The following is a 27955-nucleotide window of genomic DNA, read 5'->3' as shown; positions in this document are numbered from 1 at the left end:
GCACATCACCTAATGGTGCCGAAAGTCTTGGCAAAACATCTCAGCAGCATCTGCTACCATAGTGGCTCCCAACATTATTTTTAGGAGACCTTTGGGGCTGCATGTTCTTTTCCATCCAATACTGTCTCACATCTCATTATTTGGTTTATTTCTGTCTTCATTTCATTGTAAGAAATTATTGTGATCATTTTATATTTGGTTGATGCCTTTATCCAGGGTGACTGACAAAGTCAGAATATGACACACCTATTTACATACTGTAAAATGTGCACAGGCAGGTGTACAAAATGGTGCAAAGGAGATGATCTGGCAGCCATGTGGCTTAGAGCTCAATGCCTAAAATACATTAGTTTGTTAACACATTTAGAATGTTTACCTTTGTCTTTTAGGTATTATAAATTATCATTTTTGTTTATTAATATTTTTAGCATTATTTCAGTAACTCATTACACTGCTATTTTGTGTATATGTTTCTCATTGGGTGCTGCCATTTTGTGTATTTGTTTACAAAAGAGCATCACCATTTTGTGTTTCTGCAGTTCATGCATGTTTATTCACTATAGGGATGTGCAGCTGTTAGGCAGGTGAAGCACATGTCATGTGACACAAAGCATCACGGCAGTTATGATATATAAGATGGCTGCCTGCATTAAACCGCACCTGAACTTTGAAGAATTCCAGGGAAGTCCTTGCAAGAGATTGCAAACAAATCAACATTCAAATAATTTAGGAAAACAATTGGGGTTTCAACTTATTTTTGTTTTTCTAATGTCTTTAGTATTACCCACTAACTGTGTTCATACATTTAGCAACTTTAATGTTCAGACTTTTCTTAATATCAGCAATTGCTCTTTTGCTTTGATCCTAAAAAGACAGAATGTTAAGATTTCTTCTACTCACTATAATCTCTCTGAGAGGATTCTTCTAACACCCTGTTCAGGCAGAATAGTCAGATCCATCTTACTTTAGAATGATTTCATACCTTTTAATACATTCAAATAACAAGTTTGAGAAATGAGAAGAGACCATTCAGTCCGTCATGTTAATTTTGTTAACTTGGAGCTCATCTGACACAATATCTCATTCTGATACTCCTAAAAACTTTCCAAAGTGTCTGTTTCCACTACATGATTCAGAAATTGAATCTAGACTCTCAAAAAACGGGATACTCTTTGATCGCCTTCTTTTTCTTTTTTTTCACATTCATTGTCAGGATTTTGTTACACTACTTTTACCTAAACAGCTTTCAATAAAATGTCAACCAAGAGCACAGAAATGCAAAAAATTCTCATTCTCACAAGCAAACTAAGGATTTAAATTTAAAAAAATCATGGCACTTTAAAGCATTAAGTGCAAGCCAGATTTGGAGAACTAGATTATGGCTATTTATAAAAAACACATTCACTTATTATATACATAGTCTTTTGGCTGCTTCCATATTGACACAGACAAAAAACAAACAAATACATGTTTAATTAGAACAAATCCTCCGCTTTCCTAATATGTACCTGCCAGGAAATATGTTCCATGTGTGCACCGCCAATAAAATGGAGACTAACGTTGGCATACAACATGTCCCATATTGAGCCTCATGTCTCTGAGTTTAAATGAATGCAAAACTGGCCTTGTGCGTCAAGGCCTGAAATAACACATACTTTTTACTAGCTTTGTCTGCAGAAACACACAAGTTTGCTTCCTTGGCATAGAAGAAACAAGTTAATTGAGCAACCTAAAATGTTACAATGTTTTAGCCAACAAAGATAAATGATGACACTCTTACAACCAGAACCAGGTTTGGTGGCAAAATGTTTAAAGTCAGCAACCAAAAATGAAACAAGCATAATGTTATTTACCTTGTAAAGAATGCTTACATTTTCAATTTGGAATCATCCATCCATCCATCCATTATTCAACCCGCTATATCCTAACTACAGGGTCACAGGGGTCTGCTGGCGCCAATCCCAGCCAACACAGGGCACAAGGCAAGAAGAAACCCCAGGCAGGGCGCCAGCCCACCGCAGAATTAGCAATCACTAATTGTTAAACATAATAGAATTGATACACTAAATAATAGCAACATAATATCACTTATACGCTCAACTTTGTTTTTTTAGGATTAGGTCTGTTTTTGCTTTAAATTTTTTTGTATTTGCTTCCTTCTGCTTTAAAGGCTAACTCTGCTGAAGCAGTTATACCTATTGCCCTCAGTCTCACTATGTTGTTGAAACTAGTCATTTTACCGTTCACATATGCCTGCTCTTCTTGGCTGAATTTGCCATTTTCACCAAAGGGGTTAAAAGCAGGTCACATGCTTTGCCATATAACATCAGCATGCAGGGGTATGTATATCTTCTAGTGTAATAAAGTGATTCATGCAAGAGGCAACTGAACAGCACAACCACAGCTGTAAAGTCTTTAAGTCCCTCTTGGTTGATTCCAAGCTCTTGGTATTTACTATGCACTTGTACATAACTAATACCTGATAACCACCTTGACTCAGCTACTTTTTTATTAAATTGGTATTATTCATTAATCTGCAACCGTTATAAAAAGTGCAATGCCTGTTTGGCACTAGTCCTAACAGAGTGAACTTTAATTTTCATGTGAATTGAAAAATGACACTTGTGTGCACAAATAAACTTACACAGTATAATGCATCTGTGTCAGTGAGTGATAGCTTTGATTTTGCTGAAATCAAACAATTCAGTCGACTGTAACATTAACGTGTAATTACCAATAAGAAGCCACTTGAAAGATAAAGACTAATAACAGTGTGTCCATCCATCATCCAAACTACAGGGTCACAGGGGTCTGCTGGAGCCAATCCCAGCGCAAGGCAGAAAACAAACCCCAGGCAGGGCGCCAGCCCACCACAGGGCACACACAACCAGCACAATTTAGGATCACCAATGGACCTAACCTGCATGTCTTTGGACTGTGGGAGGAAACCAGAGCACTCAGAGGAAACCCATGCAGACAGGACCCAGGAAGTGAACCCAGGTCTCCTAACTGCGAGGCAGCAGCGCTACCACTGTGCCAAATAACAGTGTGTTTACTTACTAAATGTCTGGCAAAGATGGTGAGGCTCTTATGTTTTACGATTGTTTTACAATATAAGGGTCATTAATCTTTTTAAATATACTAGGTCTTGAATACAAATGTATTTAATGAAGTTTAACTTTTTCAGTTAAAATCACATAAACTCACATTTATTCTATATAGATTTAAGACAACAGAATATATTTCCAAGTTTTTATCTAAACTTTAACAAAAGAATCAGGTCAAACTGAAAGCCATCAGAATTACTGAGTTATTCATTTGTAAATTTATTCTAAAAATATTCAGAATCCTCCAACTCTACAAATTTTACTATTAAACCTTTCTACTTTGGGCTTCTTTCATTTTTAATCCAAGCTACAAACTGCAATGTTAAAGTTTAGAGTATATAAAAATGGTGAGAAGATTCCCAGAAGTGCGGGTTAGCCAAAATCACAATTCTGAATTGGCTCCATATGGGTGTGGATATGTGAGTGATGGGGCCATATGATGGGCCCATGCCCTGTTCAGGGATATTTCCCAGCTTGGCCTCAGTGCTACATGGTCAGCCGAAGAACAGCACAATCTAGAATTGGAATAAGCAGATCTGACACTGTCACATTACCATATGGAGTATGGCTGCAATCAAATCCTTTTATATCAGGATGCAATATTTGACCATTAATACCTTCTGCCCTGTTCAGAAATATAAACAAAAAGTCCCAAGCAGTAATGTTAAACTTCAGTTAAAGTTTAAAAAAGGTCAAACAATTAGCACAAGTAAATGATTTCCTTGGATCAAACACTTCCACTTAATTTCAATTTAGTAAATTAAAAAAGACAGCAATAAAGTGGTACAGTGGGCTGGTGAGCCACTTTAGCCTTAAGAACTCAGTTCAGTTCAGTTTTTTTGCCAGTGTCCTCCTCTAGGTGAAATCTGCATGTTTTCTTTATATTGGCAAGGATTTTATTTCCCATGACCAATGGTTTCCTCAAACAGTTCAAGGCATTTGTCAAGGACCAGGAGTGCACACTCCTAAATTTATTCTGTATATGCAAGATTATCCATATTTTGTGACACAGTTCACATATCTGCTTTCGGGTTTGTTTTAAACCTCAAGATGCTTTAATATGTATGGACACTTGGCGTTTAGTGCTACTTTTCCTGGAACTCTGTTCCTACCCTTTGTTTAGTTTTATTTTCTTTGTTTTTGTCCTGACTTTGCACTAATTATCATAATGTGTTATCTTTTACACTTATTTCCTTTCCTAAATGTAATCACTTATATTTCTCATAAATGAGAAATTATTTTCATTAAACACATCTCCATACTCTGGTGCCAGTATAAACAAGAATGTACAGTATTTAATGCAATTGATAAAACATATAAACTACCATTTTCATATATATATATATATGCATGTTTTCTATGTCGGCACAGTGGTAGTGCCGCTGCTTTGTGGAAGATTGTGGGTTCGCTTCCCGGTTCCTCCCTGTGTGGATAGTGCTTTGAGTACTGAGAAAAGTGCTATATAAATGTAATGAATTATTATTATTTATTACTGGTTCCATACCTGGACAAACACATTTTGACCCGTAATTCATTATTACTTATTATAATTTCTTAAATGTTTTTGGCTAATGACTATACATAGTACTTTGTAATACCTTCTATTCCTTGTAAATGATTATTCATTTTATTCAGATATTTTTATGAAGTCAGACTTATTTCAAGAGAGATGATTTAAACAATATTTAGAAAAGATCACAATAAAAGTCACAAACAAAGTTCTCTAAGGGTGCAATGGCATCTGCCAACAATCTGCTCAGCACATCAAGAGACTAAAATAGAGAAACATCTTTCAGGTTAATTTATTGTATTAATAAATTAATATTATTGTATTAATAGCTAATGGTTTAAAATATTTTTTTATTTACTGTTTAATTATTCTGTTTCCTTTTGTGTATTTTAAAAGCAAAGGCAGTGGCTGGGCTCCAATTGTGCAGGAGTGCCTCAGGTAGGGTAGCCATCTGGGTTACATTTTAGACCTCTTCTAGCCCCATTCAACGTGCTGGGGTGTTGAGTTTTATCACTGTCTTGGCACCCTCCTCTTTGTTGGTCTTCTACTTCTGCGTAAGTTTAAATGTTTTTTTAAGGAATACTTAATTTCTTGTTTTTTAAAGATATATATATATTTTTATTTGATTTGTTTTTCCCTTTAAAGTGGTCTCTTTTAGAAAAGATTTAAGCATGGGTTTTGGAAGTTCTCACTTCATGAACTTCTGGAAAATCGTTTTGGAAGTCTTAACTTTAGTTAAACTTTAAGATTCTGTTTAGTTCTTAATTAATTACAATTTTATTGTTTTAATGTTTGATGGTTTCAATAAATGTGTAGTGATTCAAATCTTAAGGAACCAGGGCTCTTCATGGCATAATCATAACAAGTAGAGCACAGCAAAACATTTAAATTATATGTCGAGATAGTTAGCTTCTCTGCCTTTGTCATTTAGAATTTAAGAGAAGAGAACACATTTATTTTTGGAGGTGCTGCATGGTGTGTCATATCCTGTGACCAGCATAGAAAATTAGTGCTTTAGAACTCAGGAAAAATGCAATGAGCCCTGACCATCTATATTAACAAACAAGACTAAAGGGAGGTAAACCAAACTGAGCACAACTACATGTGCGTCATTTCAAGCCAGTACACTTCAGATCATTAAAAGGAGCTCTTTACTAGAAAACTTAAAATGTGTGCTTCCGGAACAAAGCCTAATTAAAACATGAATGCAAAAAACATATAAAATTGTGGTAGATGTCATGTAAAAATACATGTTGTGGTGTGAACAAGCCAAAGGGCCTCTTAAGTTAATTAGTGCTTGGGACCAGGGTCACATATCTCAGCTCATTATTTTTAACTTTCCACACAACATACAGCTTACCATTAAGGCAAATCAGGCATTCGCTTAGGGTGCAGATCATAAGAGGAGGGGGATGGGGGGGGGAAGGATGGGGTGGGGGGAGGGACCCAGCTGCACAGGTCAGCTACCGAACAATCATTTGGCACACTAATAAGCTTGGCCTAGGGTGCAAAATAATCTAGCACTGGCGCTGAATATATATCTAGGGAGAGTATTGTGACGAGGTTAACATTTCAGCATTCCTGCAAACAATCTGGCTACTTTCCTCATGCTGTGGTATGTCATAGTGTGAATGTATCGTCTGTATAACGCAACAAAGGAACTGTTCAAGTCGTCAGTTATTAGAATACTGCAAATTGTTAAAAGTTTATTGACTTTGAAAAAATCACCTCACTATTCCTTTTGCTCTACAAACAATAACTGGGCATTTTGTGCACACAGTTGGAGGGGAATGTACTATTTGTAATATGTATGTTTTTTCCAACACAAAAAATTTATTTTATTTCAATTCACATAACAAAATATTTACCTGCCTTACAGCTTTATGTGCCAAAACCTCATATGGCTTAACAGCAGAAATTTTTGGACAGTCAGTTGTACGAAAAGAATGTTAGTTTGCTCAAACTGATCTCACTTTTCTCTGTACTGTTACTGGATGGATGGCAAAGTGTGAACCAAAATTTAAATTATTTTAATCACCCTGACAAAGGAGGATGTGGCTGATGTGCTTTCTTCACAAGAAGGTCTCAGAAGAAAGAAGGCACTGATATAATTAAATTGCTTCACAATGAACAGGTCTTCTTTTCACCTTACTTTAGTTACTTAAATGTAAGTCCAAGTATCCTGGAGTCAAATCAGACAACCAGTTGCTATCCATACTTCAAGTGTTTGCATTAGTTTTGTTCCCACATCTCAAACACATGCATGTTATGTTAAAAGGCAATTCTAATTGGACCCATGAGTAAGTGAGCACTGCGATGTGCTGGCATTCAATCCAGGGTTGCATTCTGCCTGGGCCCCTTGAACTACATTAAAGTTAGAGAATGTTATGTGACTTTTGGTATCAATTAATATTTCTTGGACACTGTGGTTACTTTGGGCCTATCAGCAATTTGAAGAGTGTTCAACAGATGTCAATTATTGTTATTGGCAAACAAAAGAGATGAAAATCTACGTTTACAAGAATTGAAGCCAAGACTTGGTGCTACCACCAGATGATATTTTGGAACACAGTCAGTGGACTATTGATGGAAAAATCAAAAATTTTTAACCTTAAGCTAACATAGATGACTATGCTGTAAATCTTCATTCCATTTCAAGTTATGGTGGTGCTTTCAGCAAACCATAACCATATGCACTTCACAAAATCACCATAGCAAATGCCCCTGTTACCTGAATGGCCTCTGCCAAGGTGTGTTCATTGTGGTTCCTGGGATTTCAGAACAAACAGACATTTCACAATGGTAAAAAAGGGCTCAATAGACTGCAAAATATAATGGTAAATCTTCATGAGCCTGGCTGACTTCATCATAAAGGCTTGGAAGGAATTTCATACCGGTCAGAGAGCACTCAAGCTGCTCCCTGTGAATGCAGCGGACAAGCAAAGGATAACATCGGCACAAGGGCTAAGGGCTCCATGGCTGAAAAGAAGCAAGAATAAATGGACCTGCACATCAGAGTCACAAACAACAGCTGACATGTGACATGATGAGCCCGTAGAAACAAAATGTCAAATTCCTGGTGATGCACAGGACCCCCCTGGCATTTGGAGCCAGGTGCGATTCCCTCCTTGGGCTGCCTTCAAGAAGGATCCTTCATGTTCTCCCAACATTAACAAGAATTTGCCTCAGGACTTTGACTACCCCACATTAGGTTAAGCTGACCTGCCCCAACTATCTAAACTGACGTGTGTGTCTGTGATTGAGAAAGTGTGCCCTGCGTCCCATTCGAGGTTGGTTCCTACACTCCATGTGACACTGCCAGGATTGGCTCACACTCACAGAAAGGAAATTGATTTAGACATTAAATCTACTCCTGACTACCCAAAGTAACTTAAGAAAAAGAAAGCGACCATCCTGCCAAGCAGCTTGGTCAGAGTTCACCCAAGAATCCCATTATCAAATACTGGCCAGGCCTGAATCCTGCTTTTGCCCACTTGCCTTACACAATATGCACAAAGCAGCCCGTAGCTGGAAAAAACAGCAGCATGCTGGTGTACAAGGTGCATGGAGACTTACACAAAAAGACCTGCAGCTTTATCTCTTGCCAGAAGTGTACCTGTCAAACACAACTCATGCAAGCAGTCAAGGTTTTTTTTTCTTTCTTTCTTTTTCCTTTATCCTTCTTAGATACTGCTGACAAATGATAAAATTATCTTATCCTTAGAAATCTTCAGACTCAGCATTTGGGTTTTCAGTGAAGTCTTTTTTTTATTTTTATTAATTTTATTGTAATCAGTCATACAAATCAATCAATTTATACAAATAATAGGACTGAAGACAAAAAAAACAAGTTGACCCGCGCCCCTGAGAAAGAGAGAGCCATGGCCAACAGAGCAAAACTTAAGGCCTGTAGACAAACCTAAATTTATGAGTTTAATAGACCAGTAGAGATGCATGGAGAGCAAAAAGAGATGCAGAGATAATTGCTTCCTTGTGCTTTAAGAGCTGTTTCTAAAATTTTACTGATTATATCCTGCCAGGTTTTAAAAAATTCTGTACAGAACTTCTAACTGTATATTTGATTTTTTCCAATTTCAAACAGTATAAAACATCGGCTACCCACTGACTTAAAAGAGGAGCCAGTTTAGCAAAATAAGTCTGCGTGCCAAAAGTGTAGTGAATACAATCACTGTTTGTTTGTCCTTCTCCACATTGAACCCATCTGGAAGAACACCAAACACAGCTGTTAATGGATTATGAGGGATTGTGACACCAAGGCTGTCTGAAAGGCGCTTAAAAATTTTGGTCCAAAATGATGTTAATTTGGTGCAGGCCCAAAACATGTGACCCAGTGAGGCTGGGACTTGATTGCAGTGTTCACAGGTTGGATCTTGCCCTGGAAACATTTTGGACAGTTTTAGGCGAGACAGATGTGCTCAATATATAATTTTGAGTTGAATAATTGTATGGTTTGCGCTCAGTGAAGTCTTAAGTATAGGTCATGTCGGCACAATGGTTAGTGAAGCGTCCTATAGCAGCCACAGGATCCTTGGTTCAGATTCCTTTCACTTCACTGTCTATTCTACATAGATTTATGCACGTTTCTGCCACATATTCCTGTTTCATTTCATGTCCCAAGAAGTGTGGAAACCCACAACCCTGTACTAGTATAATCCACCTAACCTGCATGTGTTTGGACTGTGGGAGGAAACCCACGCAGACACGGGGAGAACATGCAAACTCCACGCAGGGAGGACCCGGGAGCGAACCCAGGTCCCCAGGTCACCCAACTGCAAGGCAGCAGTGCTACCCACTGCGCCACCGTGCCGCCTGCTTTTCCCATTTCAAGTTCATTTGGAGATAAAACCATTCTCGGAGGCATCAGATCAAAAAACAAGGCAAAATCCTACCCTGAACTGGATGCATATCTAACAAACTCAAACACTTATTTACCATCATCCCTTATCCTAATGGGCTTCTCCTTATTAATCACGTAAAACAAAAATCAAATAAAAACTACAAAACTTCCTTTTTAATAGAAGTAATGGCAGTGTCAATTCATTTTTGTTTAGTTCAATAGCAGCATGTTACTCTCCAACCATTCATTTATTCAGACATTTTGAAATCTGAGAGGTTCATTGACCATAGTCAAGCAAATTTGAGTCAACCTGGGACAGCACACCAGTCAGTGTCAAACATTCAAATATGATAAGTTCAAAATATATCATTCAACCTTTTAATTTTTGAAAATGATGTTTTTTTATATTATGAGGTCAGCGTTGAAGCATATTCCACACAAACCATTATAGAAAACCCATTCTGGGTGCACACTTGCTCACACTGGACCAATTAATCTAGCACAACATGGAGCTAACAATAATAAATGAATAACCTTTTCCTGCATTATTAGCTAAAGCTTTTACGTTGAAAACCCAAATTAAAAGCCCAAACATTGTTCAATTTTGAATTTAAATTAACGTAGTGTAGCCGCTCTTAATATAATCCACTATGGTCCAGCATTTACCATTTGTACAATACGTGCCTTCTTGCAGTTTCACAAGTTCACAACCACAAAAATAATTTTAGAATGTAAAGACAGAAAGAAAAATTACAGAATTACGAAAACAGGACATGACTGTGACCGTTAAAATTAATGCCACGTTTTTACCAACTGTTCCTGTGTTTGCAAAAATTCTCCGATAATTTTAAAAGTTCTCACTTCTGCTCAGACAACAACACAAACAACCTAAAGCCGAGTGTAAGCTACTGGACCCGTCTGAGGGCGTGCCTGACACCCGCCGCTCATTCCCCCTTTGGTGCCATGCTGTCGGGAGAGACTCCTGCCCCTGATACTCTAGACTGGATAAGCAAGATGAGAAATGGACCAAAAGGAGTATTGTTCACTTCAGTTTGTAACTTTAGACACGGTTGCACAAGAGCAGTCGAGTTACTATTTTGTTCATATACACTGAAAGCAATTGGGGGAGGTAAATTTTTAAAAACTAAATAATGAGCCGTTGAGGAGAAATAAGTAAGGCGATGGAACGTATTCTGATGCTCGTGAAAACACATGCAGTCGGGGTTTACAATTTTCACGTAAACGCATTTTATAGGAATTGTATCATTTAAAAATTCCGTTAATCCCTTAAGAACTCCAGCTCTTCCGTTTCATTTTGGCTTTGGTTCATGTTATGCTCCACTAAGAAATCGTGAAAACGGGTTTTGTCTAGATTTTTGCAGCGTTTCATTTTAGCAATATAAAAATCACGAAGATAAAAAGCAAGCCGATTAGGGCTGAGAAGTAGGATATATGGATTCATATAATTTTGATTTTAGAATAACGTAAAAGATGGAAAATGATACCGTTACTGCGTACTTCTCTTTTCGTGTAAGCCCTTATAAATAAGTGCTTCAATAGTTAAGATAACTGTAAAGTTTGATTTGTGTTTCATCTTTATTTTAAATTACTGTAATTTAATAGGAATAAAGATCTGGTCAGTGGTGCCTGTTTATCCCGAAGCTCGATGTATATGGAAACGGTGATAATTGAATAATTTAGTAAACACAGTGGCGAAGTTAATCTTATAATATGATTTTGCGTGAAATTACGATATCTACATTAGCTAGCACAGTCTTTCCTATGTCTAGATAGAAAAGTACCCACATTTTAAGAAGTAACATCTCGATATTAAAATGTAATTTATGTTTTGTTTAGAATTAATACCAGTGTATTGTAACGTAAATGTTCATTCAAAAATAATTTGTGAACAATACTGTACAAACCAAAGTGCAAGATCACATTCCAAAAACCTGCAAGTTGACTTTTCTGCCGACTTGGACTTTGCTTGTAACAAGCTGGTGTGGGTTATGTGTAACGGCGTGCCCCAAACCACTGACACCCCTTACAGTAAATGTTTTCCGCCCGATACTAACAGCACAGCTGGCTTCTGAGACGATCCCTAACTAAATTTGGTTGAATTGAGCTGGGACGAATGGAAGGATGGATAAATGGAGGGCACAGCAATAAATAAATGAATAAATAAATACTGTTTAACATTTGTTTCAGACGGAAGAATTCGTTGAGTGCTAAAAAATAGGCCGTTAGAATTATCGGCATCGAATGCCATCTGTTAAATTTCACTTGTTTATTTCAGAGACGAGATTTTTAATTGTCAATAATTAAACATGTTGTGAATGTAGCCGTACTACAATATTTCATATAGAAAAGCTTTGATGTACTATGCCCCATTCAAAAAGTTTTTTTTTGCACGAGCACAACTAAAGTAAATTACATTCTTTGAAAGATGGGAACCACGAATACTTCCAATGCGCCACTGGTTAGACCGACCGCGTGTGCCCACACTCTTAACACGAACCAAAACATCAGCCTTTTTTGGACATCTCCAAGGTTCAAATCGTGACCCAAGTGAAACACATTTCGCCTAAATTAACGGGCGTATCTATGCACTTTATTGGTTAGTACGGAAACTCGGACATAATGACACACTCAGATGGTACTTACCTGCCGCTCCGAAGCGACACCACAAAACGAATAAAGCCAAGGTGTACATCTTTCATCAAGTTATATAACTCTTGGAATCAAGAAATAACCGAGGCCCGGAAGGAGAGAGCGAACGGCAACGCAGCGCTCTGCAATTCGAAGGCGAACGAGGTGTGAAGCGGTTCTCTTCTGCCTTTAACTTGTAATAGCCAAGCATCAAGTGACCGTCTATTCTCGTTTCTTGTACACAACGCCCCCTTTCCGCGGAAGTGCGGAGCTGATGTTACTTTCAATTAAATAACATCTTACCTCGACAAAACATTGGCAATTTTGAAATACTGCCAAAGGCGTTTCCAAGTTTTAATTGTACCAGGGTTTTAAGCCCCCTTTAATGTTTCGAGAGTGTTCACATATAACATCGGGGGAATTATGTTTTACGAATATAAGGTACGAATAGATCAGGGGCTTGACGCAATAGATCTGATGTTTCTTTAGCCTCTAGACTCGCCACCTCCCCTGTAGACGGTACTGTTCTAAACTATAAAGTTCCGATTTTCAAAAAACAATAAATAAATAAAGTAAAATCCACATAAATGGATATTATTTACACACATTTACCTGAAGGAAATTTTGCAAGAACAAAAATCAGAATTTCCAATTCTGATTCCCCCATCTGCTACATAAACATTAAGAGTTAGGGGATGGATAGAATGGGTTACCGCCCTTAGGTCAACTATTCCCCAGAAATGAGTCTGTAATCATCCCAGCTTACATTAATGAGGCTTGATGAAGTGTCTAAACAAATGTGGACCGCGAACGCAGGGGTGTTCAACACGATATGCCGCTCAGCATTTGTACTTAGTTATCTCTTATGTATTGAAGGAAATAAATAAATTGTTTTGTGGTTTCCGAACGATTATTAGGTGAAGGATGCCTAAAATAATGAATAAGACTTCATTTTCCATTTACACAGCAACTAAAACATTTTAAATATAAGGAGATCACAGCTTCAGAGTCCTGGGTTCAAATTTAGGCCTGGTCATGGCTGATGTGTGGTTTCCATGTTATTACTGTGTGTGTGTGCATGAGTGTGTGTGAGTGTGCCTATGTCTGAGAGAGAGAGAGAGAGTTTCTGTCTCAATTAATCGGATTTTCCCCCTACATCTCAAGCTGAGAATTAAACTGTGTCCTACAACACTGGACACCTTCCCAAAACAGTGTACAAGAAGAGGTACAATAGAACTGTTTCCACATTAGGAAACATTTGGTGCAGTCAGCGGTTATTTAATTGATAACTTTGTGGCGTAAGGTAGTGTGCCATAACCACAGGGCGAAAGCAAGAGTATTATAATGTATATTTAATGCATGCAGTATAAAGTAATACAGTATTTATAAACATTTAGTAATCCCTTTCTATTCTATTTCTCTTCTTGGTATCCTGATCTACTGCCAATCTGTTCTCCTGCTTACAGAAAATCATCTCAGACAAAGGAGAACTGGAATCATTGGATTGAAAAATTCTCTCATCAGATTGGATATCCCAGCACAAAGTTCACAATAGAATGCCCAGGTGGGGTTGAGTGGATAGTTGGCCGATGTCTCCAAGACTGTGCCTTTTACAATTTTCATCTCCTCTGTTGTCAACTGGCTATAGTTCAACAATTGTCTTTTGTTTACAATAATCATTTTTTTCTTTGATTTCAGTGTGTTAAAACATTTCTGTATCTTTATATGAAATAATTCTGTGTTAGGAATTTGTATTATCTATACTTGTATTCTAACTGAGAATTTCTTCAGAGCACGAAAAACCTGGACTCAGTGCAGAGCATTTTACAAAAATAAATCATATTGCATTGTATAAAAAGCATGTATGCAAGTATGTCCTCCAACTTACAGGGAAAACTCGGGAGTTGGTGGCAGGACTGGCACTCCAGCCACTGTGAAAAACCTCACACTGGCAAACACAAACATGAACACAGCCTTTATGAATCATATACCAAATGACACATAACAGAGACATATGCATTGCATGGCGCACTGCAAATGTTAACGCTGAGGTCTAGGTTAAGATTTCAGCCCGTCTTAGATGGCTAGCACAGCTGGTATTAAATAAAGGGAACCAGAATAGACATATTATATAATTTCTGAATTGCAACTTAGTAAGTCATAAAGACATCCAACACCCATATCACCACTCTGAAACCACTCTGAAAAGGTAGTTTCCCCCTTGGTTACTTAATTACATTCATCTGACTGAACACAGCCTGACCTGATTGCAGCCTGCCCTGTTGACTCTGAACCTCACCATCTATTGCCCCTTGCCATGAGAGAGAAGTGGTCTCCACAAGTTATCTGAAGGAACACTATGCCGCAACCAAGGGAAATTCCAGAATAGATGAGTAAAAAACTTGTTGAAACTTTAAAATGAAGAAAGGGTTACAAAACTAGTTCTAATCCTCTGGGACTCCAGTACATCATAATGAGAATATTTTGAAGAGTGTTGAATCTTCACTGGAAAAGCTGGCATGCCAAAATGACCCCAAGGGCACAGTGAAGACTCATTCAAGAAGTTACAGAGGATCCCAGAAGAGCATCTGAAAAACTGCAAGCCTCTCTAGCCTCACCTAAGCTCAGTGTTCATGACTCCATGATAAGAAAGAGACTGGGTAAAAATGGGGTCCATGGGAGACTAATATGGCAGAAACCTATGCTATCCAAGATGAGCATCAATGCTGATATTGCATTTGCAAAGAAACACCTGTATGATCCCCATACTTTTTGGACTAATGTTCTATGAATAGTCAAGTCAAAAGTAGAACTATTTGAACGACACGGGTCACACTAGATCTGCTGTTCGATATATTAGGGAGAACATCTGGTCATCTTTCTCTGACCTGAAGATGAAGCGTAATTGGGTTAAACTGCAGAACCATGATCCAAAACACAAAAGCAAGTCTACAACTGAATGGCTCAAAAAGTAAACAAAATTCAGTAATAATGCAGTTCGCACTAACTAACCTACCAATGTGTCTGAATTAAAGCAGTTCTCAAAGAAGAGGCATGTTTAATTCGAAACAGTGATGCGAAAATCTCACATCACATTAATGGAAGTTAATGAAACCAAGTTTTAAAACTATGGTGTCAATTAGTTTTCCACATGAGTATTAAAAGTGTTGTGTAACTGTGCTCCATAAATGCAAATATGATTTAAAATATGATTTAAATACTGCATTCATTCTGAAGATCTGAGGCCATTTATCATGTAAAACATAAAAAAAACCAGAGGACACTAGGAAGGGGACAAATACTTTTCTTTCAGCACCATATCCCAATGACAATGGACACAGTATAGTAAACAGCCATGGGGTCAGATTAATAAAACTTGCATGCCCACAAAAAGAGTCAGAAAATGTGTGTACACAACTTTCCACGCAAGCATCGGGATTTATCAATGAAAATCTTGATGGGAGAACTTTTATATATTTGTGGCAAGTCTAACCCATCTGTATGCAACATGTTTTAGAAAACACCCTTGATCAAGTAGAGAAATGTAGCCAAACAGCTACATGATAACTTTCCCATATAAAAATACTTGAAATCACCTTGCAACTGATGTGACAAACATATTAAAGCTCAAAAATGAAAGAAATGATGTATAAGACTATATTCTAGTTCTATTTTAAAAGAGCTAATGCTGTATAATAATAATAATAATTCTTTACCTTTATATAGCACTTTTCTCACTACTCAAAGCATGTTAGCATGTGGGGAGCCACTTCAACTGCCACTAATGTGTAGTATCTACCAAGATGATGTGACAGCAGCTATTTTTGCGCCAGGTTGTGAAGTGGTGAAAGATAGCTAGCCAATTAGAGACAGGAGAGGATTAGGAGGCCATAACGACAAGGCCATGGAGGGCAATTTAGTCTGGACATCAGAATACACATTACTCTTTATAAAGGATGCCCAAGGATCATTTATGACCACAGAGAGTCAGGACCTTGGTTTTACATCACATCAGTAAGACGGTGCCATGTTTACAGTACAGTGCCCCCATCACTGCCCTGGGGCATTGAGATCCACATTCAGACCACAGGGTAAACGCCCCCTGCTGGCCTCACTAACACCTCTTCAAGCAGCAACCCAAGCTTTTCCTACATGGTGTCCCAACCGAGTACTGTAATCATAGTACAGAAACTGCACTCGTTAAAGTAGTCAATGACTTGCGGGTAAATGCAGGCAGAGGCCGTTTCTCTGTTCTCATTCTCTTAGATCTGAATGCCGCATTTGATATCATAGATCATAATATTCTTAGAAATCGCCTTAGTCAATGGGTGGGCCTCTCTGGCAGTGTCTTAAATTGGTTTGAATCCTACCTGGCAGGTAGAAAATTCTTTGTTAGTTGTGGTAATTATACTTCAAAGACACGTGATATTCTATATGGTGTTCCACAAGGCTCTATCCTGGGTCCGCTGCTCTTTTCAATCTACATGCTTCCGTTAGGTCAGATTATCTCGAGGCATAACGTGAGCTACCACAGCTATGCTGCTGACACACAACTGTATTTATCAATAGCGCCTGATGACCCCGACTCTGTTGTTTCACTAACACAATGTCTTACTTGTGTTTCTGAATGGATGAGTAGTAATTTTCTCAAGCTAAATAAAGAGAAAACTGAAATTTTAGTGATTGGCAGATATAATGAGGTTATTAGAAATAAATGTGATACATTAGGTTTAAAAGTCAAGACAGAGGTAAAGAATTTAGGTGTAACTGTTGACTGTGATCGGAATTTTAAATCGCATATTAATCAGATCACTAGGATAGCATTTTTCACTTAAGAAATATAGCAAAAGTTAGAACTCTTATATCATTGAAAGATGCTGAAAAATTAGTTCATGCTTTTGTTTTCAGTTGACTAAATTACTGTAACACACTCCTCTCAGGACTACCCAAAAAAGACATCAATCGATTATAACTAGTGCAGAATGGAGCTGCTAGAATCCTAACTAGGAAAAGAAAATCCGAGCACTTTTCTCCAGTTTTGATGTCACTACACTGGTTACCTGTGTCATTCAGAATTGACTTTAAAATACTGCTTATGGTTTGCAAAGCCTTAAATAATCTCGCTCTATCTTATGTTTTGGAATGTCTGACACCTTACATTCCAAATCAAAACCTTAGATCTTCAAATGAGTGTCTGCTTAGAATTCCAAGAGCTAAATTTAAAAGAAGTGGAGAGGCAGCCTTCTGCTGTTATGCATCTAAAATCTGGAATAGCTTGCCAATAGAAATTCGCCAGGCTAATACAGTGGAGCACTTTAAAAAACTGCTAAAAACACATAACTTTAACATGGCTTTCTCATAGCTTCATTTTAGTTTAATCCTGATGCTCTATATATTCAATTAATTATCATCATTATTCATGGTGGCTCCAAAAGCCGTACTAACCCCTACTCTCTCTTCTGTTCTTTTTCCGTTTTTCTGTGGTGGCGATCTGCGCCACCACCACCTAATCAAAGCTCCATGATGTCCCTACATTGATGGATTAAAGGCCAGAAGTCCACAAGACTGTCATCATTAAGTGCTTCCATGAGAACCCTGAATACAAAGAGGACTGATTGAGGTCATTTATGTTAGGTAGAATGCCTAGAAGGGGCTGGGTGGTCTCATGGCCTGGAACCCCTGCAGATTTTATTTTTTCTCCAGCCGTCTGGAGTTTTTTTTGTTCTTTCTGTCCTCCCTGGCCATCAGTCTTTACTTTTATTCTATGTTAAGTAGTGTTCTCTTATTTTAATTCTTACTTTGTCTTTTTTTTTCTGTTTCTTCATCATGTAAAGCACTTAGAGCTACATTATTTGTATGAAAACGTGCTATATAAATAAAAGTTGTTGTTGTTTTACTGGTCAGGCCAAACAAGCTTAGCTACAGGTGGATGACCTCTTCTGAAGTGTATGTGGTATGCACCGAAGAACTTCTTTGTAATTCCATAGTTTATATCAGGTACTTTATGTCATTTCTCAAGATTATAAGTGAAAGTGCAGTACAAACACAGGTGTGATCCACTCCCTGCATACATAAAGTTATAAATATCATGACCTATTGATTAGTCATAGTCTAATGATTTATCTTTACATGGCTTGTTTGGTGCTGCTTGAAAACTGAGCACACGGACATTTATGAAAGTAACAAGGTTTCAGTGATTGGTTGGATTTTTATTTTTTAATTTTGTTGCTCATGATGATGGCTGGCTCATGAGCTGATTTACTCACTGAACAGCTATTCCTGCTTCCTAACATAATAGGGACAATTGACAGCATTCACAGCATATATAGGGCGGAGTGGTGGCTCTGAGGCTAAGGATCTGTGCTGGCATCCCAAAGGTTGCCGCTTCGAATCCCCGTCACTGCCAAAAAAGAGATCCTACTCTGCTGGGCCCTTGAGCAAAGCCCTTAACCTGTAATTACTCCAGGGGCGCTGTACAATGGCTGACCCTGCGCTCTGACCCCAAGGGGTATGCGAAAACTAACAAATTCCTAATACAAGAAACTGTATAAGGCGAAATAATAAACAAAACAGCAATAAGGGCACCTAGTGAGAATAATACTTCTTTTGTTAACAATAAGAAGTGGCATTCCATTAACATGCAAGTCATCTGAAGTGCCAAGGTGAGAATGACAAATGTTCTGACTTGGTGGCCTGGGTTAACCCATGATTCATTATTTCGAGGTAAAATAGCATTGGCAGACAGTTTGGTCATGAAACTACTATAAATAGAGGCTGACGTGTTGGTAAGGTAACTGGCTGATTACCTTTTATTTTTTTTATATGTTTTATATGGTCTGCACTATTAATTTTTACAGCCATCATGTCATTACATGATATCATTACATTACATGTGATAGTGGATACCCAGTCGGACACTGGCACCTTATACCTTTAACTGATCCCACGCTTCAATTCTGTGCTGAGTATACCACAAATGCTGGTGGCAGTGACTCAGTATGTCAGGAGGGAGGCTGCTATACTAGCCAATGAATATGTGCAGAATTGTATTGTACATGTATGAAGATGATTAGCATAGTCCATATGTTGTCATAGTAGGGTTCAAGGTCTTCACATACATTTACAAAATGATTGTAATTTATAAAGGTAAATTGCAGAAATATGTGTGTTAGCCAGGTTTTATAAATTGGATTTATTTTGCCTGCGGTGGATTGGCGCCCTGCCCAGGTTTGGTTCCTGCCTTACGCCCTGTGTTGGCTGGGATTGGCTCCAGCAGACCCTGTGTTCGGATTCAGTGGGTTGGAAAATGGATGGATGGCTGGATGGATTTATTTTGCCTTTATACTTTTCCTTATCTGTGGTGGGCTGGCACCCTACCTGGGATTTGTTGCTGCCTTATGCACTGTGCTGGCTGGGATTGGCTCCAGCAGACCCCCATGACCCAGTTTTGGGATATAGCAGGTTGGAAAATGACTGACTGACTTTTCCAGTCTATCTATCTATCTATCTATCTATCTATCTATCTATCTATCTATCTATCTATCTATCTATCTATCTATCTATCTATCTATCTATCTATCTATCTATCTATCTATCTATCTATTTTCTATTAAATAATTACCTATATAAATCATGGAAAAACATTTATAAATATACAAATGCAGGACCTCACAAGACACAATCATACACAACCACTCAGGAACAATTTGTACTCATTAATGAACCTTCATACATGTCCTATAAATGAGGAACAGCATGTAATCCAAGAGCAGGATTAAATTCCAACATGCTGGAGCAGTAATCCAAACAAATGTGCCAAGGGCACAGAACGTGTATCTGTTACTTTTTTATACTTTTTTGGCAATTCAAAATGTTGGGGACCCAGAGCCTCATGCATAACGCTGTGCACAAAATTCACACTAAAACATGGCGTACAGACAAAAGCGGAAATGTGAGTATGTGCAAAAAAATCCAGATGCATAAATCTGTTCGTATGCCAACTTCCAAGTTCTTCTGCTACATAAATCCCAGTCAGCGTGAAAAGTAATGCACGTGCATGCGCCTGCTGCCACACCCCAACTCCTCAAAGAATTATGCCTCTTTGAATATGCAAATCAATATAAATAGCCCTTAAGCTCAGCGTTCTGTAAAAGGACAATGGCAAAATAGAAGAATTTCAGCGAATATCAAGTGGAGGCAAGGAAAAACTTACTTTTTGTTGGTTTAAACAGTGATATAATCAACAAAAGGAAGTTGATCAAGTGACATAGAGTGTCGGAGAAACTCGAAAGCTCAAGTTCACAAAGTCGCACAGTGCCCGAAATAAAATAGAAGTTGTCAGATATCAAAGTCGCCATAAAAAGGCGAGTCGTAGCCCACCATCTGAGTGTCATATGAAAGCTTATTAGGGTACAGAGAAAAGAAAAAAAAATGGGGACACAGTGGGAAAAAAACTCGAAATGTCAACTTTAATCTCGAAATTTCCACTTTAATCACGTACTTTATTTTGTCATTAAAGTAGAATGTCATAAACTTAATCTTAAAATCGTTTAATTTACTAGTTTCTCAAATACCATTGTAACTAAAGTAGCACGTTAAATGCTTTGTATTGTATGTGTTCTATGTGCTCTATGTGTGTGAATCACTATCTGCTTCTTAAACAGGTTTTCTCTTTCTCTGACAGGACACATAATCCATTACATTTGTGATATTACAGCTCTCTGAATAATTAAAATACTGAGGTGTATACTTGATATCATTTTCATGATGATAAGAATTAAAGCATGTTAATAACATGGGAACACGGTGGTGCAGTGAATGTGACAAACTGGCGCTCTGTCCAGAGATTGTTCCTGCCTCCCACAAAATGCTTCCTGCACCATGCGCGACCTTTGATAAAATAATTTATTGCAGCAGTACTGTCTCTCTCAAATGTACTAACCCTCAATTCCTGTCCTTCCTTTTGTTTCTCCAAGTAACCAATCACCACACAATCAGCTCTGTAATAGATGTCAAGCCATCTGTAATCTTAGAATGCAGGTTCTTCAAAACTTTTAAGGAATATTGAAATATCTTTGTAGTACATGTTGTGGAATTAAACGCTCTATAGCACCCCTTGAACCCACCAGACAGACGCCCAGGACACACGTTTAAAAGCACCAAGAATACTTGCTTTAATATTCTTCTATAAAGTGCAGAAAGCACCGCACTCTCCACAATTCTCCAATCAATAATCAATAATCAATAATACAAATCAATAATAATACACACTCCTCCAACTCCCAGCAGTTCCGTTACACTCCCACCCAACTCCGGCTCAGTCTGCTGGGGTTTCCCACAGTCCTTTTAAAGTCCATGACCCGAAAGTATTTCTTCTCTGGGTCAACACCACATCTTCCTTCATCATGTGTCCCGGAAGTACTGCGGGCTTCCGTCCGTGTGACCCCAAAGTACTTCCGGGTTGACATCATCATAATATTCCCCTGGTTCTTGGTGAGCTCCCCCTGGCTGCACCCACTTCACCCAATAGGGCTGAAGAACCGGACTCCATGTCCCAAGCATCCCAGGGGATGTATTGTCCTGTAAAGGCTGTTTTCTTCATTTGAGGGATGTCCAGGCTGGACTGAAATGCCCGTCGTCCATCACAATGTTTAATCTATCAATCTATCCAGCCAGTGTCGCAGCAATCCCAGCAAACATACAGCGCGAGGCAGGCACAATCCCTAAACAGGGCGCCAGCTCATCGCTACCGCTGTCCACCGCATCCTCACATATTAAATTATTAACAATATAGATTATTTAAATGATGTTATAATTTTATCTGTATAATGTAATAAACGTTTTGCTGCATTTCATCTTAAAAATGATATTGTCATCATATGTAAATACACACTTTATAAAGTGGCTCAGGTTGTGCAATAACTGTATCGCAAGTTTATAGTGAGGTAATTGTACTTATAAGTAAGTTTAAGCAAGTTTATAGTGAGGTAATTGTACTTATAAGTACAGACAGTTCTACAAGGAGCACTTGATGGACTGATTGATTGCGTTTATAGTTCTTGGGATGAAACTGTTTCTGAACCGTAAGGTCTGTACAGTAAAGGCTCTGAAGCATTTGTCATATGAGAGCAGTTCAAATAGGCAGCATGGCTGAGGCAGCGTGTGCTTGATGCTGTATATCGATAATTCTCCTTCCAATCAGCTACTGTAGAGCTGTGATTCCACATTCAGATACAGTGGGATAAATACTCTGAGTGATGCATTGAGAGGAATAACGCTAAAGCAGCTATGGTATTTGGAATAGTTTGGCTATTCCGTGCCCATTATATTCTTACAGGTTAATTGCAATCAGATGCCTTAAACTAATAAACGATATGTGGTTAATTTCAGTGTATTTGATAAAACCGCGTCAGGGATGTGGATCTAAAAAAGAAAGGGAAACTACACTGGAACAAAAGCACTGCTTTGACGCTGGGTGCCGCCAGTTTACAAAACTGAACTGAGAACTTGCATACGCTAAGGATTTAGATGGCACTTATAGAGACTTCTTTTAATTTTAGAGAAGATACTTGCAGCAACACTGGTGTAGATCTTGCATGAAAGTTATTTCTGTTTAGGATAAAGTGTGTTTTCTTGAGGCAAAAACACGGCCTGACATGAAACAAAAATATCACTCCCCCCATCACGCCTTCCCCTCAGCAACTTTTAGTGACAGATTCAGCAAGCTGAGAAACATTTGCATGAAAACGTTGTCTCCAAGTGCAATGCTGCTCTCAAAAACAGGAAGGCTGGAGCTGAGAAGCCATAATGTCAATCTTAAATTCTTGTCCTTAAGTCTGTATAGCCACTAAAATGGGTGTGGAGTTTTTGGAGTAAATTTGCATCTCCACAGGTAATAACAAAGCATTTCTACTATTTTATCCACTGGCATTTTTTGTCAATAGTAGTATAATTATGCTATATCTGGCAACAACTTTTACCTTAAAGTTTGAAAAAAAAGTTTGAAAATTCCAGGTTCCAAAGTACAGGGTAAGAAAAGCGTGTCATGTTTAACTCAGCAAAAGCTTTACCACAAGTATCATTCCACATAAAAGTGCAATTCCCTGTGCCTCTTCTTCAATGAGTTAAGGGCTAGCACAGGCAGCAAGATGAGGGTTAAATTATCTATAATACCCAGGCAATCCTAAGGTGAGGATACACCAGAACCTTGACAATCTTTTTTGTTTGGATTTTGTTTAGACTGTTACCCATGGAATAATTAAGTTAATGAGTCTTTGACATACCAAGTTTATACTTCTTGGAAATAGATAGATAGATAGATAGATAGATAGATAGATAGATAGATAGATAGATAGATAGATAGATAGATAGATAGATAGATAGATAGATAGATAGATAGATAGATAGATAGATAGATAGATAGATAGATAGATAGATAGATAGAGTAATCCCTCCTCCATCGCGGGGGTTGCGTTCCAGAGCCACCCGCGAAATAAGAAAATCCACGAAGTAGAAACCATATGTTTATATGGTTATTTTTATATTGTCATGCTTGGGTCACAGATTTGCGCAGAAACACAGGAGGTTGTAGAGAGACAGGAACGTTATTCAAACACTGCAAACAAACATTTGTCTCTTTTTCAAAAGTTTAAACTGTGCTCCATGACAAGACAGAGATGACAGTTCCGTCTCCCAATTAAAAGAATGCAAACATATCTTCCTCTTCAAGTCAGGAGCAGATGTCAGAGAGATAGAGAAAAAAAGCAAACAAATCAATAGGGCTGTTTAGCTTTTAAGTATGCGAAGCACCGCGGCACAAAGTTGTTGAAGGCGGCAGCTCACACCCCCTCCGTCAGGAGCAGAGAGAGAGAGAGAGATAGAGAGCCAGAGAAAAACAAACAAGCACAAATCAATACGTGCCCTTCGAGCTTTTAAGTATGCGAAACACTGTGCAGCATGTCGCTTCAGGAAGCAGCTTGCACAGAAGGTAGCAACGTGAAGATAATCTTTCAGCATTTTTAGACGAGCGTCCGTATCGTCTAGGTTTGCGAACAGCCCCCCTGCTCAATCCCCCTACGTCAGGATCAGAGAAAGTCAGCGCAAGACAGAGACGGAGAAAAGTAAGTTGGATAGCTTCTCAGCCATCTGCCAATAGCGTCCCTTGTATGAAATTAACTGGGCAAACCAACTGAGGAAGCATGTACCAGAAATTAAAAGATCCATTGTCCGCAGAAATCCGCGAACCAGCAAAAAATCCGCGATATATATTTAAATATGCTTACATATAAAATCCGCGATGGAGTGAAGCCGCGAAAGGCGAAGCGCGATATAGCGAGGGATTACTGTACTTTATTAATCCCAAGGGGAAATTCACATACTCCAGCAGCACTTTACTGATACAAAAAACAATATTAAATTAAAGATTGATAATAATGCAGGTAAAAACAGACAATAACTTTATATAATGTTAACGTTTACCCCCCCGGGTGGAATTGAAAAGTCGCATAGTTTGGGGGAGGAACAATCTCCTCAGTCTGTCAGTGGAGCAGGACAGTGACAGCAGTCTGTCGCTGAAGCTGCTCCTCTGTCTAGAGATGACACTGTTTAGTGGTTGCAGTGGATTTTCCATAATTGATAGGAGCCTGCTGAGCGCCCGTCGCTCTGCCACAGATGTCAAACTGTCTAGCTCCATGCCAACAGTAGAGCCTGCCTTCCTCACCAGTTTGTCCAGGCGTGAGGCGTCTTTCTTCTTAATGCTGCCTCCCCAGCACACCACCGCGTAGATGAGGGCACTCGCCACACCCGTCTGATAGAACATCTGCAGCATCTTATTGCAGATGTTGAAGGACGCCAGACTCTTAAGGAAGTATAACCGGCTCTGTCCTTTCTTACACAGAGCATCAGTATTGGCAGTCCAGTCAATTATCAGTTAGTTCAATCTCTCTTAGGCTGCCTAACATCAACAGATGACATACCATTCATTACTAAAATTACAGCTTCATCAAGGTAATATTTGAATATTCAGAATGAAGTCACAATATCTGACTCACCACAGGTTGAAATGTTAGATTAGAAAAGCACAGCAAGGTCCAAATGGAAGACAAATGTGGTTGTATGGAGGTATAAAAAGCACTCTTTTCACAACTGGCAGATAGTATGGTGTAGTTATTAAGGCTTTGGACACAGGATTTCAAAGCCTGAGGTTGTGGGTTCAAATCCTCCTACTGACACAGTATGACCATGAACAAGTTACTTCACCTGAATGTGCTCTAATTGGGGGTAAAACAAAAATGGAAATGTAACCAATTGTATCTGAAATGCTTCAAGTCACCTTGGATATCAGTCAAATAATAAGTAATAATAGTAACTGGCCTCTCTAGTTAGATCAATAGTTCAAGTGTTCATCAACAGGCATCATCAGGTATACATCAAATTTAGAAAATGTATATAGATAATGTGTAAAAATAGGTAGTATTAGTATTCAATAGCCTCAAGCTTATACAAAAATGTACAGTTCAGTCCACTTTAAGAACTGTAACGAATGGACTATAGTACATCATTTGATATAATATTTAGGTTTTACACCTAATTCAATCAACTACTTAACATCTTAGTGAATTGATAGTTCTCTGGGATTCAGGTTTTTTGTAAAGACACTTGTGTCCACATCCCCATCCACATCCAGATTTTAGGTGCATAACAGCAGAAGGCTGCCTCACCACCTCTTTTAAGTTTAGCTCTTGGAATTCTAAGCAGACACTCATTTGAAGATCTAAGGTTACAATTTGGAGTATAAGCAGTATTTTAAAGTCAATTCTAAATGGCATGGGTAACCAACGTAGTGACATCAAAACTGGAAAGATGTGCTCAGATTTTCTTTTCCTACTTAAGATTCCAGCAGCTAGTTGCAATCGATTGATGTCTTTTTTGGATAGTCCTGAGAGGAGTGTGTTACAGTAATCTAGCCGACTGAAAACAAAAGCGTGAACTAATTTTTCAGCATCTTGAAAAGTTATGAAGGATCTAACTTTTGCTATATTTCTTAAGTGAAAAAATGCTCTCCTAGTAACCTGATTAATATGTGATTTAAAATTTAGGTCAATAATTACCCCTAAATTCTTTACCTTTGTCTTGACTTTTAAGCGTAATCGATCAAGTTTATTTCTAACACCCTCATTATATCCATTTTTGCCAATCACTAAGATTTCTGTTTTCTCCTTATTTAGTTTGAGAAAATTACTACTCATCCATTCAGAAACACAAGTAAGACATTGGGTCAGTAAATCAAGAGAGTCGGGGTCATCAGGTGCTATTGATAAATACAGTTGTGTGTCATCAGCATAGTTGTGGTAGTTCACATTATGCCTTGAGATAATCTGACCTAATGGAAGCATGAAGATCGAAAAGAGCAGTGGACCCAAGAGAGATCCTGGTGGAACACCATATAGAATGTCATGTTTCTTTGAAGTATAATTACCACAACTAACAAATAATTTTCTACCTGCCAAGTAAGACTAATTTAAGACGCTGCTAGAGATGCTCACCCATTGACTAAGGCAATTTCTAAGAATATTGTGATCAATGGTATCAAATGCGGCACTCAGATCAAAGAGGATGCGAACAGATAAACGGCATCTGTCTGCATTTACCCGCATGTCATTTACTACTTTAACGAGTGCAATTTCTGTACTGTGATTTGCTCTAAAACCTGACTGAAACTTGTCAAGAACAGAATATTTATTTAGGTGATTGTTTATCTGCATAATGACTGCCTTTTCTAAGATTTTACTTAAGAAAGGCAGGTTAGAAATAGGTCTAAAATTTTTAAAAGCAGAGGAGTCAAGATTTTTTTTCTTGAGCAGGAGTTTAACAATAGCAGTCTTAAGACAGTCTGGGAAGACCCCTGTATCTAATGATGAATTTACTATGTCAAGAACACTGTCAATTAGCACGCCGGAAACTTTTTGCTATTGGGTTAAGGACACAGGTGGAAGGTCTCAGAATTATTTTAAATAAATCAGGTAAATCTATCCTTGACAGTGGGAAGAAACTTCCTGGAGAAAATCCACCAAGACCCAATGAGAACATCCATGACATGAACCCTGGTCTCCTTATTGCGAGGCAGCAGCGCTACTGCTGTATTTCCATGCCACCCCACGATTCAGACATGCTTTTTTTTTCTGTCAATATGTCTTTTGCAGTGGAGTTTTTTTTAGCATTTTTTGCAACAGCAGAGTTTGGCTGCAGACCTCTCTGTGGTCTCTCCAGCCACAGAATCCAGTGACGTCATTCAGGGGCCTTTGGCTAGAGGTGTGAAGTAGACATCACTGGCACAGAGCGATTTGTGAAGATATCAATCATAAATAAATAAATAAATAACTGTGACTGAATTTCACTACAAAAGCCTAATATCAAAAGTTATTAGTGTGGGAGAGTTTTCTGTTTCTACATTTGTATTGTAGCAAACAACTCGTTAAAACTATTTACATTGTGTGTACATTTAACCAAATAATATTTAAAAGTAGTCTCTTGTTAAAAATACATTTGTGCCCTGGGTTCTGACCTGATAGAAATATGTTTTTAGGTGGGCAAGGACTGTCTGGGGTCATGGAGATTTCTGGAGAAGTTGGCCATAAAAGCAGTTATTATGAACATGAATGGATGGGGAGCACAGACAGAGCACTTAAGGAAAGCATTGTGCCTCCCTGCAGTTAAATCCATTAGTCTGGGTGTGTGGCTGCCCACAAGGCTTGAATTTGGTCCCTGGCTTTGGGTCAGCTCCTGAAGTCAGGGAAAAGTGTAGTATATGAGTTGCCTCCGGTGAGGCATGAG

The 27955-nt window shown here is 38.3% G+C and overlaps 1 protein-coding gene across 1 annotated transcript in view; it reads right to left on the bottom strand.

Annotated features, from left to right (window-relative positions):
* fcer1g (Fc epsilon receptor IgFc epsilon receptor Ig) overlaps positions 1 to 12343 on the bottom strand; it is a 76523-nt gene extending 64180 nt beyond the window's left edge. Inside the window, exon 1 of the mRNA XM_028821744.2 lies at positions 12140 to 12343. Coding sequence (XP_028677577.1) covers positions 12140 to 12188 — 49 coding nt within the window. The 5' untranslated portion in view covers positions 12189 to 12343. The remainder of the gene's footprint in view (positions 1 to 12139) is intronic.
* Between the last annotated feature and the right edge of the window lie 15612 nt (positions 12344 to 27955).

The sequence above is a fragment of the Erpetoichthys calabaricus genome, chromosome 16, assembly GCF_900747795.2.
Source record: "Erpetoichthys calabaricus chromosome 16, fErpCal1.3, whole genome shotgun sequence".
NCBI lineage: Eukaryota > Metazoa > Chordata > Cladistia > Polypteriformes > Polypteridae > Erpetoichthys > Erpetoichthys calabaricus.
The sequence above is the reverse complement of the archived record's forward strand: the minus strand, read 5'-3'. Positions and strand labels throughout refer to the sequence as shown.